At 38.0% G+C, this 14,940-nt stretch overlaps 1 protein-coding gene across 1 annotated transcript in view; it reads left to right on the top strand.

Annotated features, from left to right (window-relative positions):
- Positions 1-10,926, top strand: part of UMAD1 (UBAP1-MVB12-associated (UMA) domain containing 1) — an 80,060-nt gene extending 69,134 nt beyond the window's left edge. The window contains exon 4 of the mRNA XM_082754848.1: positions 9,293-10,926. Coding sequence (XP_082610974.1) covers positions 9,293-9,550 — 258 coding nt within the window. The 3' untranslated portion in view covers positions 9,551-10,926. The remainder of the gene's footprint in view (positions 1-9,292) is intronic.
- Positions 10,927-14,940: the final 4,014 nt, after the last annotated feature.

Below are 14,940 nucleotides of genomic sequence, written 5' to 3' on the forward strand. Positions count from 1 at the left end.
TGAGTATTTTGTGCTTTGGGATGACCCTGAAGTTGCTGAAGAAATCCATTATCAGCAGTTATCAGACTTCTCTGTTCATTTTGCAGTATATTGCCTTGTCCTTCACCTCTGCCTTCTGGCTGAGGAATGCACTGCTGGATGGCTGGAGTTGCCCGTTTTTTCAGTTGCAGTTCTTCTGGCTGGTAGTTTGCTCACTGTAGTGATCTTCATGAACTTTTTAATCTTTAGGCATATGTGCTACAGCAAAAAATATAACAATCTGGCCTAGTTAGCAACGTTTCCTGGCACTGGCACGAGCACAACGTGTTGAATATTGTTCATGTTGCTTATTATACTGTATGAGGTCTTTGCTATGAATAGCTTGCACAGCGCTTCAAAGGAACAGAGGAACTAGATAAATTGTTCCTTACTAAACCCACATCTCTCTGTCTCTTCTAAGATAATTCTTATCATGGTATTCATGTTGTAAAGGGGAAAGTTGTCCAAAATTCATGTATTAAGACTGTGCCCTGTGCTCTAGGGCCTGCAGAGGGGTGCCCGAATGCAGCAGGAAAGGGAACCCTGCTGCTGAGGGTGCATGAGGGCTGGTATGCATCTTACATATTAATATTCAGAAGTGCTGGAATTGGTTGCAATTGAAGGGAAGATAAGGAGGGGAATAAAGTTTTTATTCCAATACAAATGTAATTGTTAAAAAAATATTTTTAGTATAAAAACATTTTGCTGTAGAAGGATCCCATGATACAGTATTGTTCTAAGACAGAAGTGAGTTCTGACATCTTAAATTGGTGACAAAATCATTTGTGTGCTGGAATATCCCTGGTTCCAGGAAAGGGGAAGAAGAAAATGAATTATATTAAAGAAAAAATAAATTTGGGCACTCAAAACAAAACAAAACAAAAATGGCCCTTCACTGGTCCTACCTCACCTACATAGGGCTTAATGCAGAAACTAGGCTTATATGTTTTGTTTTGTTTTTTTCTTTTTTGCATCTTTTATTTCAAACCTCACATCATGATCAGCATGAAGATCAGGCATTCTTTTCAATGTGGTATTTTTCTACACTGAGTGACAAAGCTCCAAATCTGTGGCAGGCTCAGAGCAGTATCACCTCTTACTCAGATCAGTTACTATTTTTGGATCTTTGAGGTTCTGCATTTTTGGCTTGTACAATTTGATGTTATTTTCATTGTATGGGGACCTAGATATATTCTTTGTAGAAGTTTATATAGCCCAAATTCATATGGCAAAAATATTATTTTAATTATGGTGGGAAATTAGGACCTATTTTTAATTAAGATTTAGAATTATTTTCTGCCTTCTTCCTATTTTTACTTTTTGTTAGTTCTACAGTTTTTCCTCATGTTGCATCCCTGTTCACAATTATGTAATTTCCTGTTCTAGATGCCCACATTTGAGATGTTATGATCTTCTGTCTTTAAACAATGAATAAAACAGTTAAGTAAAATAAATGGTATTAGGAATAAAGGTATAGAAGTAGGATTTAGAAATAAAAATATCATTCTACAATCTCAGTTATATGAAGTTCAATATCTTAGCTAAATTTATCACCAAACACCCTCCAAGTATTTCATGTGTCAAATCATTATTATAAGGGTTTGAGTAAAACAGAAGCTTAATCTTATTTCAGTTGGAGTTTGTAAAATTGTTAACTAAGAAAAACAATGTTTTTCTTCTAAGGACATAATATAAGGACATAATATAAGGACATAATAAAGACATAGATGCTTTAGACTCCAGATATGCAGTCTTTTGTGTTACTTAAAACTTTTCAGGGTGGAATTGCATTTTACAAGTGTTAACAGGCATCTCTAGTATTTACTAGGATAATTAACACACTTTAACCACGCAACTATTCAAAGTATCACAAGTTCAAATGGCAACCTTGCAGTGCTTCCCCTCTACAGTGATTAACAGTTTTAGCTGTTTGAGGGGGCAAGGAGCATGTATTAAATACAGGCAGCTCATTCTGCATTTAGAATATCAAATTGTTCCTGCATGACTGAAAAAGCCAGTTCTGAACAATTACACTTTTCTAATTGCTTTAAGTCTACTTATGCATTTCTACTAAAGAAGTAGAAATGCATATCATTGCTAATACGAAAGTGTGGTTTAGCAGATTCCCCTATTGCTGTCAGTGTGCTAGAATACTCTGTGGGGAGTTTTTCTATTATAATAATAAAATAAAATAAACTGTAGAATGTCAGAGGCACTTTTTACTATTTCTTTAGAATTTTATTTAAGATCTCAGGAACGTTAACCTGATTCTGTCCTAGTCTAGGAAAAAGCTGAAAAGCGTGCTTTAAAGAGGAAGAGAGAAGAGAAAAATACCTAAAATATATGTCACAAATCAGTAAAAAATATACTTAAAAGCTTATTTTAGAACCTGGTTCTGTGTTATTCGGAGTAGCAATATTGATAAATGGAGAAAAAAAAACATGCTGTGTACTAAGACATGACATTTGTGCAGGTAGCAGGAGCTCTTTAAGAAAGACAGATCGGTGCTGTATTACAGACTATGAGTCATGAAAAGTTGGGAAACGAGAGCCCAAAGCAAACAGGAAAGCTGATTTCCATTGACAGCCATTGTTGCTCTAAAAGCCTCTCCAAGGACTTGATCTTCGCCAGGAGCTTTCAGCGTGCAAGTCGTCCCTGTTGGAACCAATGACAACACTGATCTGAGACTAGGATTACAATTACATTTGCTGCATTTCTCTTCAGAAAGAAATACACTGACCAGAAGCCATTACGGTACTGCAGCCAGCTACTACGAGGTCTCCTGCACTTTTTCTTCCACCTGCTTTTGTTGTTCCAAAGCAGAAACAAATTTATTCTGGAGTCCCTGGAGGGGATGCTGAGTAAACTTTCAATTGAACCTCGAAAGAATAGCAGCTCCCAACACTTGTGAAGTTTTCTGAGCCTTTTCAGTGGCTTCTGTATTTTACTAGTCTGGGTGAATTCTGTAAAGATGTTGGCCATATACTTATTGGTGTATATCGGGTATGGTTTTTGTTTGTTTGTTTGTTTTTCTTCTGTTTCTGTTGTTTTGGGTTTGTTTCTTCGTGATATTTAGAAGCTGTCATGTACACTTTTCCTCCCCTCCAGCAAGGTCTTACTGATCCTTTTCTTCTCGCTTAAACTTCTGAATGCAATGTGCTAAACATTCAGCGAGCCTTGCAAGTAATTCTTCTTTTTCCATCTGTTCCTCTTTTCAAATAAGAAAAGTAATGGCAAAGATCATTATCATCACTGGTGATGCTCACTCTGGAATTCCTACAAATTTTCTAAAGAGGCCCAGTGAATATCTTAAAAGCATCAGTTGAAACACAATTGGAAGATGAATCCACTGAGACAATTTCCATTTCTAGATACATCAGAAATAACTGCATAACGCTGCCTACGTTGTAAGACACATTATAACACACTATGGGCTATAATACCGCAAAATTGCTTGAATTAAAGATAATATTTCTATATCAACATCAGTGTTGTAGGTCTCTGTCTTTGGCATAGGTATGATATTGTGGGGATGCTGAACATACTGCTTGTTTCTTAAGGCTGGCTTTTTAAGGAAAATTGATCTGCTTCTCAGAAAAAAAAAAAAAAAAGCCTCTTTTACAGAAAGTACGCATTTCTTGAGATAAATCACTTTTTGGTAGAAAACCTTGTTCAATAATTTGGATGATAATAATGTTGGCACTGATCTTTGATATTGCTTCAGAGCACTGTAAATCCAGCTTCCCAGTACATTGTAAACTGCATTTTTTCTTCCTTATGAGGCTCTTGGCAGACTTTGCGGTTAGCACACATAGATGCAGCGAATTAGATGTTTTTAAAGGCATCTGAGGGATATAAAAAATAAAGATATAAGAGTGTAAGAGGAGGAATTTACTTCAGATGATAATTTTATACTTTGTTGGTTTTGAAATAACATATAACACCCTTGCTGTCACAATTAGTAGCCGGTAGCCAGCTACCGTATATGTTTCCATACTGCTTCTTTCATCCCTCTTCATTTGGGTTCCAAGCCAAGAACGAAGAAAACACCTTTCTTGTTTGAATTAAGTCTGAGTACCATACCTTCTGTAATTTTAACTGATTTTTTGAACTCCCCAGTGCTTGGCGAAATGTAAATTGTTTGGTGATATTCTAAGTGCATTCAATTAATATTTCTCATAGCGGGATTGTGTGTCATAGCATTTGGCAGTGCTTTGTTTAGCTAATGTCCAGAGAATATGCTCTGAATAGATTGTGTTCTGGATAAATAAGTTAGACATTTAAGTAGAAAGCAGTGTGACTAATGTGAGATATCAAATTCTCTAGGACTTGCAGTTCTATATGTGCCTGAGGAATGCATGCATGAGAACATAAGCCATTTCATAACCTTGGTTTTGATTGTGTAACGCAGCTTTCTGCTGGTGTTTGCAGTGTAACCAGCTTGGTGATTTAGCCCTGATGGGTGATGGATGTTCTCTACTAGGGTGTCCAGTTCTTCCTTCCAGTACCACGGACACCATAACAGCCTGCTGGTCAGGTTGGCCCCATCAAGCTCTGTTCGCTGATGTGGGTTCTCCAGCATGTGAGTGAAATATGTCTCAGCCCTTGTATAGGACGCCTTTATGATTAGGACAAAGACAAACATATCTAGCTTGGTAAGATCTTACACATGAGGCCATTATCTGAATATCATTTTAAGAGTGTTCAGAAACAATTCTTCATAGCGAAGACCAAAAATTGCCTGCAATGACTGCACTGGGCAAAACCATAAAAATACTTTGTGCAACCTGAATTTTTCAGGACAGGAACTTTTTGTCTGTGTATGTAGATAGCTGGCAGGTAATGGGCACTGCCAAAGTGGACATGAAACTGTACCAGGTAAAAAGATGAGGTCCACAATATTCAAGGATTTAAACTGCAAATGTGACCATTTTTCCAGCTGTCCATCCTCAATGCTGGGCATTGCTTATACTGTCTATCACGGCCTCCATCTCTGCACACTGGAGCAGTTGTTCTTGCTTTTGGAAGGGGACAAAGTGTCCAAAGAGACAACTTTGCAGCATACTTTAATGCTGCCCCTTGCATTTTTAAGCCCTGCTTATCTGACCAGCATAGGAGCAGGGAGGTATGACCAGGTTGACTTTGGCCAGTGTGTTTCTACCACACTTGGGGTTTGCACACTGCGTTGAACAGGCATCCTCCCCAGGTTATGTTTTTTTCACATTGCATAATTTGCAGGGAAGTCAGTCCAATAAAGTAAGATGTGACTTTCTAGAAATGAGAAAGTAAACATGAGCATTTTAAGATAATTTAAAAAACAAACAAACAAACAAAAATAACAAAAAAAAAAAAAAAAAAAAAAAGGGAAAGCGTGGGGAAATTTGGATCTGGATTTAAAAAAAAAAAAAAGCTTTTTTTTTTCTTGGGAGTTAGTAGTGGTTTATGTGTGGAACTGAAATAGGAAATCTTGAGTTCTTTTCTCATTTCTGATGTAAGCTTGTGATATTGGACCCAAGGCCTTCTCATGAGGGGATGGATGGACTGAGACCCAAGTACTATTGGATCAGAGGTCAGATTATAGCATTTGTTATACTGACCAGACACTTTTTTTCCTTTGTTCCCGACTTGTCTGCACTATGTTCCTCCCATCCCTTTTAGACTTTGTTTATTATATTGTTTTGTTCATTTAAATAGTATCAGCATCTACAGACGATTAAGAACTTCACAACCTCATACAGAGATTGAGTATGGTAAAATAGTGTTTAACTATAAAATATTTCTGACGTAATTCATCCTTCCTTCCTTTGAAACTTGGAGTGGGACTGAGAATAAGGACAGCTGGTCGTTGCCCTATCTCTGTCAATACACAGTATCTGCTGTGTGCAGAAAGGGTTTCATTTCTGGGGCTGCCCGCTTGGCACCCTTCTAACAACTGTAAGGCTTCTGGGAGAAAAAAGAGGATCCAAGATGCTTTGTGCTGTCTCCCATTTTTTTCCCTCTTTGAAGTTAGTTTTGCCACATGATGGTCTAATTTGCATTGTAAATTGAGTTCATCCAGCTTGAGGGACAATTAAGATAGAAACAGGTGTTCTTAAATGTATGATTTGCCAAACAAAATAAACATTGCATTGTAGGGATTTCTGATTATCATCCGAGCTATGGGAATAGGACAACGAGTGAGAGATCGTTTTTCCCTGGAATGTGGGAGTGGGGGAGGCAGGAGGTCCTTTGAAGATTTTGTTTAATTGATTCCTAGATGTAACCTTTTCCTGTTTTTCATTTTGGGCTTTCTGGCTTTGCTCTCCTCTTCAGAATACAGGACTGATGACATACAAGCAAATACCGGCACCTCAATAAAAGCTCCGCCAGTTCTTTCTTTCAGGAGGGAATATAAGAAATTTGTGCATAGTAGACTTTACAGGGAAGCTTTGAAATATACAGCAGCTGCAAGTTTAAGTACGTATTTGAAGTGTGCTGTTTCTTGTTTTGCTTTGTTTTTCCAGATAAACATCATTAACATAAATACATGTTCTGTGTGTTTGGTAGTGTTCTTAGTAAACCTGCATGTCTATACCAGAAATATCTTGTTGAATTTGTTCTGATGCACACCCTGAGCCTATTCGGCCATGACAAGAAGGAAGGCTTCCCTGTAAGTGTTGCTAATTGATTAGCGACTACAGAAGCTAAGATCTCCTTTAAAGTGAGAGCTGCAAGTCTTCAACTTGAAGATAACTGTGCTGATCAGAAGAGACAAATAAAAGAGGTTTTAGGGTTTTTCCTGAACTTACAGACTATGGTGCTATTGGTTGTGGTGTGTTTTTTCTTTTTTCTTTTTCTTCTAATTTTTATTTTTATTTTTATTTTTTAATTTTATTTATTTCTCAGAGCTTGGAAAGCTGCCATAAGACAGCTCTGCAGGCTATCTTTCTAACTTATCTGTTAGCTTTCCTATGTTCCTTACCCTCTACAGGTACCAGAATCAGCAAGGAAAGCTAAAAGAAATCTTTATCAACTCTTGCCTTTACTGTTGCATGTCACTTTCTGAAGTGCTGTTACGTACTCATAAGAATAAAGAAGAGAAGAAAGGAAAGCTGAGGGATATGACAGAAAGACCTGTAAACTGGAGCTGGAGGAATTGCGTAGTACAGACATGTCAGAATTACAGTGGCTCAGAGGCAGGGTGCAGAATATTGTGAAAACAGGAGAAACCCAGACGTGTATCTTGTTTATCTCCAGAAAGCTCTGAAGTGGCCTGGAAGAATAGGCAAAGATGAGACTACTCTGTCCTTTCTGATACCTATTACATAGAATGAAGTTTAATGCCAATCAGTAAGAAAGTGATCTGAAAGAGAGGAAAAGAATCAAATAGGATGTATGCTGGGAAGCAAGTCCCAGCAGCTCGGTAGGAAGCTGCTTTCATTACTGGCCTGCTTTGGAGCTCCTCTGCTCCTCTTCTGTATTGGGTGATAATCTGGCAGTCATTCCTTTTATTAAAACTTCTTAGCCTTAGGGAATTTTACATTAATATGCTGTGTCATACTGGTAATGGATCTTGGGAAGCTTAGCTTAAGCTTTGGATGTCCAGTCATCATGACTAACAACAAAAGCTTCCAAATCTGGTTCACTTCAGAGCGTGGAGCACCACTAACCCCTTCTGTCCCTACAGCACATGGAGCAGTGAGCTTCTGCGCAGCAAAGAAAAGCGTTTGGCTTGGGTGGGCAAGATTATCTGTCTGTTTAACTGTTGATACTTAAATAGGTTTAATGTTTGTTTATCCATCCTACTAGGTGAGATTTTGGATTGTGTAAGGAATGACTAGTTCTCGGGTTGCACTCAAGTCAGCTCCAGCCCTTCCTTTAAGAAGCAGATGGAGCGCGCTGTACATGGCTAAATGCTTAGGTTATGTACTCTCCAAGGTACATAGGCCCCACCACTGCCACCTCACCACCCAAAACCCTCCTCCTGCCAAACAGCCATGGCCTCAGATTCTCTGTACTAACCACGGTCTGTAGCGTTCAGTGCTAGCACAGGTCAGATCTGGAGAAGCACAACTCACCTTCAGATCGTGACATAATGGAAAGCAACTTCCATAACAACTAAACCCGTTTGACTCTTATGATCAGCTGAACATCAGATTAGCAAATTTAAAGCTTTCAGTGCTTTCCTTTCCCTAATAACAGTGTAAGTTTTGGATTTTTCTGGATGTGTGGGTTGAAAGGAAGAAGTCAGGACTGCAATCAGAAATTCATGTACAATGTTTTTAGCTGACGTGACTTGTTAAGCACTTTTGAACAAGTCAAATTTAAATATTTATATATGTGCTTATATGTATTAGAAATCCCTATGGCAATCATCTTACTCTTTGAGATGATATGAGGACTATTGGTTTATAAAGCACATTGTTGCTACAAATAGTAAAGGAAGTTAAATTTGCTTTCAGAGGCAGAGTAAATAGTATTTTCTTTGTTTTTAAAATGGTGGAACTTTTAGGATAGACACTTAATAAGGTCATTTTGGTAAGCCAATATCAAAGCTTGTAAGACTGTTGGGTCCAGCATCCTATCTGATGGCATTTTCCGTAAATTATATTGATTTATTCTGTATGGCAGGACATTTTATTTCATTGTTTGTTTTGGTTTAGAGGGTTTGTTTGTTTGTTTGTTTTAGTTTTGTTAACTGGGCTTTTCTAATAATCTATAAAGCACATATTTGTCAACGCATAAATTGACATATTACAGGCCTCACTGGCTAGTGAAACAACTCTGTTTCAAATTGGAAATCAATATTGGGAATACTTTGAAAGAACTAGGCTAGGAGGGTTTTGTTGTTGTTGTTGTTTTAATAACCAGAGTCCTACATTTGTAGGATGACTTCTGAAAGGGGGTGGGAGAACAAAATTCTGTGTTTCAGAAGGTTCTTCATCGGTTTAAGAAAGAAATTATATGCAGTAATTTCCCCTAAACAAGACTAGTCTTGATGACAAAAAGTCCCCTCAGCCTTTGTTTTCTTAAATGCAGAATAACATTAGATAGAGAAATTACACTAAACCATTCAAGAAATAAAATGTTGTTTTCAGCCTTAATTAAAATCAACTTAATCCAAAGTATTGTATCGATATGCATTAGGACTTGCTAATTCAGATCTACCTGAACTAAATTCTGCAACTATTTTTATTATTATTATTATTCATTAATAGGTCATGATGGTTCTAAGTAAAAAGCCTTAGCTGCCTGGTCTGTAATGTCTAAATTATTGTTCTTCTGTTCTCTTCAGACAAATACCGGGCACCGATCGCAGTTGACGGTATCAAGTGCAGAGATGGGAAATGGAAGGAGTCAAAATTTGGAAAGCAGCCCTTTCATGTCAGATCTTCTGAGTGATGTACCCTTTGCCCTAGCACCACATGTGTTAGCAGTACAGGGAACCCGTAATGACATTCCTGACCGACTGCTCACCTATGACATCAATGACAATTTATCAAGATTTTGGTATGACTTTACACTTGAAAATTCAGTGCTTTGTGATCTGTAATGTTTTCTTGATCTTTTCTGTATGTGTCAAGGAAAAAGTCTTAACGTGAACATAAAAACTCATTTTAAACATCTTCATATTTTGGGGGCCTACCACTGGATGTGAGATCCATTGGATCCAAAGGATTATTATTCGGTACTATGTTATATTCTTTAGCTTTAAGTGAACTGTAACTTGCTAAGTAAGGTATCTGTTTATCTCCAAAGAAATCAAGTAAAGCTGTTTCAGCCTGGGCTGGCTGTTGGTATCTACTTCCCGTAGGTAGGCTGTAGGCGCAAACATTTCATAACTTTAAGATGAAGTCTACGCACATCTGCGCTGTTTTGTTATTTCACTCTGATACTAAGCACATATATCCTGTTCTACATGTTTCTTTAAGATCGTCTTTGATTTTCTGCAGATAGAAGCCAGTATTAATGTTACAGCAATGCTTCTTTGTTCTACTGGACAGAGAGCTTCCCAGCCAAAAACTTTTAAAACTCAGGCTTAATTCTAAGTACTGAAATAGTTAGGAGTACTTCACCCAGTCAATTAAACTTACTGATTCAAAAGTTACAACCAGTTACTGCGCTGTCTTCCCATTACATGGTATTTGTGGCCTCCCCGTTTTGTGCCGCTCCTGTTGCCTGGAGAAGTCCTCCTGGGCTGCCTGTTGGCTGCTGTTTGTTCTCACTGCCACATGTGTTCCTGATTTATACACGGATCAGCTTTTCCATTTTAACCTCTTTGCCCCCTAAAGAAGGAAATCTCAGGACACGTACTTTTAATGGTCACACCCTTCTTTTTTTAATTTGTGTGCCAGAGATACAGATGGCAATGTTTAACAACAGGAAAACATTACATTGTTCCTTATCCAGCTAAATTAGATGGCTAAGTACCTAAACATGCTTTCTCACAAACCACCGTGTCCCCTGCTCACCACCTTTGGGTTTTTCCAACTAAAACAAGAGTTGCTGTTGTAACATCACAATTTGCGTGAATAACAATCTGTGTATCTCAAAAGATTACACTGTGTTTTTTTTTTTTCTCTTGGGGTAGAATATTTGCATTGTGCCAAATGCTGGTAGATATTTTCATATAATTTTTGTGCTCTGTGATAGCTTAATATATGCAGATTTTCAGACCTGTGTCCTCTTGTGTTAGAGATAAAAAACATAAATGATGGAGAAATTACATTGTGAATGTGTCTTAGGCTGTTAAATATTTGTTTTCCAGATTTTTTTTAATGTATGTATTTAAGTATATTTGTTAGCATATTTTTGACAATTTATGTTCATAAATGTTTTGAAGTAATTGTTTCAGGGAAAGTATCTGTGCTGCACTCTCAATAAAAATGTGTTAAATAATGTGTGAGAATTTAACTTGGCTTGACCTGTGTTGTTCTCTATAGCTGTGACCATTCAGCTTTACAGGAGTTTGAGCTTGCTTTAATTTGGAATTATTATTTTTTTCAGTGCCATTTAAAAGTCAGGACCTGATTTTAAAAGGAAAAAAAAAAGTCATTTTGAGCAAGTATATCATACCTTTACCTGATATCTTCTGTATACCATGTTGGTGACCTGCAAAGGTTGCTGGTGTCAGTGACACTGTTCAGAGAATAGTACTGCTGTGAGCTAGGAGGTGCTCAGACTTCTTAGAAGGAAGAATTATTTTTACAAAGCTGCTTTGTACTTTTTTGTGTGCTGAGTTTTCTAGTTAACAAGTACCTGAAGCACTAACTTTAATTTCCATGTTTGTTTTATATTTAACCTTTAAAAATTAACCATTCTGCAAATAGCTTGTTTCCATTCAAGCTGTTCATTTCAAGTCTGAAATGTTTCCCTGGCTCTAGAAGCAGAACTGCATGACGCCGCTGGAAAGCCAACAAACTCACAATACTTGTTCTTTCCTTCTTAGCTGACATAGCATATAACTTTTCTGGCATTCATTTTTTATTAATCTTAGATAATTCATCTAAAATAATTATATCTTGTCAAAATTGTGCTCTGTTACACTCACAAGCCAATATCCCATCCTTTCAAAAGAAAATAAAATGCAAAGGAGGGTGAGGAGGAGGTTTTATTCACCCATGATGAGAAATATGGACAGTAGGTTAAACATTTGGCCTGCATCCTTAGCCATGTTCCATAAAGGGTAAAATTTACACATAGCAAGAATACTCATAATGAGCAGGGGTACCGGGAATGCGTCTCCTCACTGCCCTCTCTCCAGCAAGGGTTGGGGCTCAGATCTCTCCCTTGCTTGACATCATCCATAAAAAGTGGCTTGAAGCCTAATGGTATCCAGACAGCAAAGGTGAAGTTCTTCCCACTGGGAAAAGAAAAAATACACTTAAACTGTTATAAATTACTAAGATTTATGGATATTACTATTTGCCCACTAATAACATGAAGATGGCACAAAATCTTCATAAAATGAAAGATTTCAAACAGTCTTAATTCATATAAAAATGCGTAGCACTTGTGTGTGGCATAGTTAGCATCGTATGCTAGGTGATTGTTACATAGAAAAAAAAATTCCTCTGTCACTGTGAGCACTGAATGGTTCTATATAATGGCCTTCAAACATTTGACCAAAGATTTTAACCCACATTATTATAATCAATACTAGGATCAAAATACTAAAATGCCCTGTATGTTCTTTGTATGAAAATGAGAACTTGAACAGAACTTGTTTGCTTTGTGTTATGAATACATGCGTAAATTGTTTAGACAGAACTGAAAGATACTTCATAGCTGGCATCAGCAACATCAAGGCAAATTGTCAGCTCCAGAACTAATAATGAAAGACTGAGGTGTGATCCTGTGCAAGTGGAGTGCTGTAAATGTCAGCTTCGTTACTGCCATTAGTGGACATAATACTAGGCCTTTACTCCTCCATTTAACAGTTTATTTAGGTTGAGTTTGGTTCATGGGAGAGTTTGAGTTTTGTTTGCAGTTCTGTACATTTTCCTTGCAAGAGGTGTACTCTGCTTTGTGTGATAGCTTCCTTATGGAGCTTTCCAATAAATCAAACATAACAAGACACTTCCTATTTCCTCTGGAAAAGTTGTAAATACAGGCCTCTGGAAAAGTCCAATTTTAAATGTAGAAAAAGGAGAGCGAAACCCACATGCTCAGAGGTAAATCAAAGAATAATTGCATCCAGAACAGCCCAACGGAAGGCTGAGCGTGAGCTAGTCCCTACAGACAATTCCCTGGTGGCGAACCCCGAAGTGGAACCAGACAACGCGGTGCACAGGAGGTCAGTCAAGGAGATGGCTGCAGATCCACTTTCTGACATTTTCTGTAAAGTATGATCTGAACCTCGATGCTACAGTAGTACTGCAGCTGGCAATGCACACTTGTGTGGTCACAGATGAGAGGTTTTGACCCTAGAGCAAAAAAAGCGAAAAGACAAGGAGCATAGTCACTATGGTAATTACGATAGCTTAGCTCAAAATAATACACAGTTCATTGCATTTTAGCTAGAGAACCTGTCATGTTAAAAAAAAAAAAAAAAAAAAAAAAAAAAAGCAGCCTCCCCTGCAAGACAAGTGGGTTGTTCAGAACAATAGCCTGAAACTTGTGCTTGAGAAACCGCTTTTCTCTCCTCCCCACCACCTCCCTTTTGTTATGACATGACAATTCATCTTGCTTTGGGTTTTCTGTTCTCAGCCTAGTGAGCATGGAGAGGAACCAGAACTGCAACTAATAGGGGATAACTCCTTCCCTTCTTGGGTAACTGCAACTGCTCCTCTGGTGACGAGGCAATTCCAGATTGACCAGATTTCCTTTCAAAGCCAGTCAGTGTCTGTTACAGCAACAGAGAGGCAGAACCCAGCGAATAACTCCTTAAAATCCAAAGGCAGGCTTCTTTTTAGTGCTGAGGGAAGAAGAAGGCTTAAGCCACGCTGGGTTCCTTCAGCCTTTCTGTGGTGCTTCTTCTCTTCATGAGCATAGGCTTTCATGGCGGATGCTAGAGGTCTTGACTAACCCTGGCATGTCTTGACTATTCTGCATGCAATGACTTTGAGGCAATTAAAAATTACTGTCTTTGTACAAAAATCTACCTGCTATCACATGGCAGAGTTCTCATGTATCCATTATTTCTTTTAGTTGCTTAGAAGGAAAAATACATAGTAGAATTAAATTAAACTGGGGTGGGGGACAATGACGGGATGGACAGGAAAGACATAGAGAAGTTTTCATTGTGCATTATTTCTATAGCAGCTAACATTGGCTGTAATGAAAATGCAGAAACTAAATGAAGTGCAGGTGGTAACAATATGACGATAATATATTGGCGATCCAAACCAAGAAGCAAATTGGTATTGTGCCCTGTGGTGTCTGTTTTTGTTGTGTGTATGTGTAGTAGCTAGCACAGTGGTCCCTAATGGTAATGCCTCTGTGCATTAGTATAGATAGTGGGAGAGGAACGACTGAACTTTCAACATCTCAGCACAAATACTTGTGTTCTGCCTGCAACCTTCCATGTTGTAGTCTTTCTAGACTGTATTTTACCAAAAAAAAAAAAAAAAAGAAAAAAGGACAGTGAATATTAAAGTTTGCTTTCTCATGAGGCATCAGGGTAGCTCACAGAGTTTTGCTGTATCAGAGCTCAGTGGTTTATCCAACACATTCCTTCTACAGAAGCAAAACAGTCTGAGTGTGCTGCATGGTTCATACAATAAACCGGGAGCTGCAGAGCTTTCAGCATTGTGCTGCAGGTTATGATGAAATGCCAGAGAAGCCTTTTTTTAATTCTTCAGCAAAATAGAGTATCTAGTGGTGGAAGTGGAAACTGTGATGACCCCAGAAGGATATAGCAGCTGTAGAACAGAGGAAAGAGGGGGCTTAGTTCTGCCAGCCAATTCAATTCACTTTTCCTTGCTGCAAAGATAAAATAAACTATTGAGATCAAAGATCTCATTTACAAGGCTGTCCTCTTAAGTCATTCAACACATGCACTTCAATAACAGAACATAAAAGAAACTGCTCAGAAGCAAACAAAAAAAAGATGAGCCTCAATTATAAACATCCCTCATCCAACTGTTTGTGGGTATCAGCAGTATGGTTAGAGTAGCCACTCATATCCAAATATTCATGGAACTGCACCGAGAGGTCAGCTTTGGGCATCCATCTAAATCACGCTGGAAAAGAAGCCAGATGAGCTCAGGAAACAGAGCCTCAGGTAAAGTGGGCCACCATGATGAGAAGAGAATTGCTTACTTAAAGGAACTGATACTTGTTAGAACGGAAAAAGACTGGGACTTCAGTCTGACCATTGTGTCACCCTTTTTTTATGAAGAAATCTGCTGTTTGTTTTCCTCAAGAAAACCAAGAAATGTGTGGTGCTTTGGGAACTATGCTGTAATTTCCTTTTTCAGCTGTTTTTAGAAACTACTGGTG

This window comes from Aythya marila (genome assembly GCF_965140915.1).
Source record: "Aythya marila genome assembly, chromosome: 2".
Classification (NCBI taxonomy): Eukaryota; Metazoa; Chordata; class Aves; order Anseriformes; family Anatidae; genus Aythya; species Aythya marila.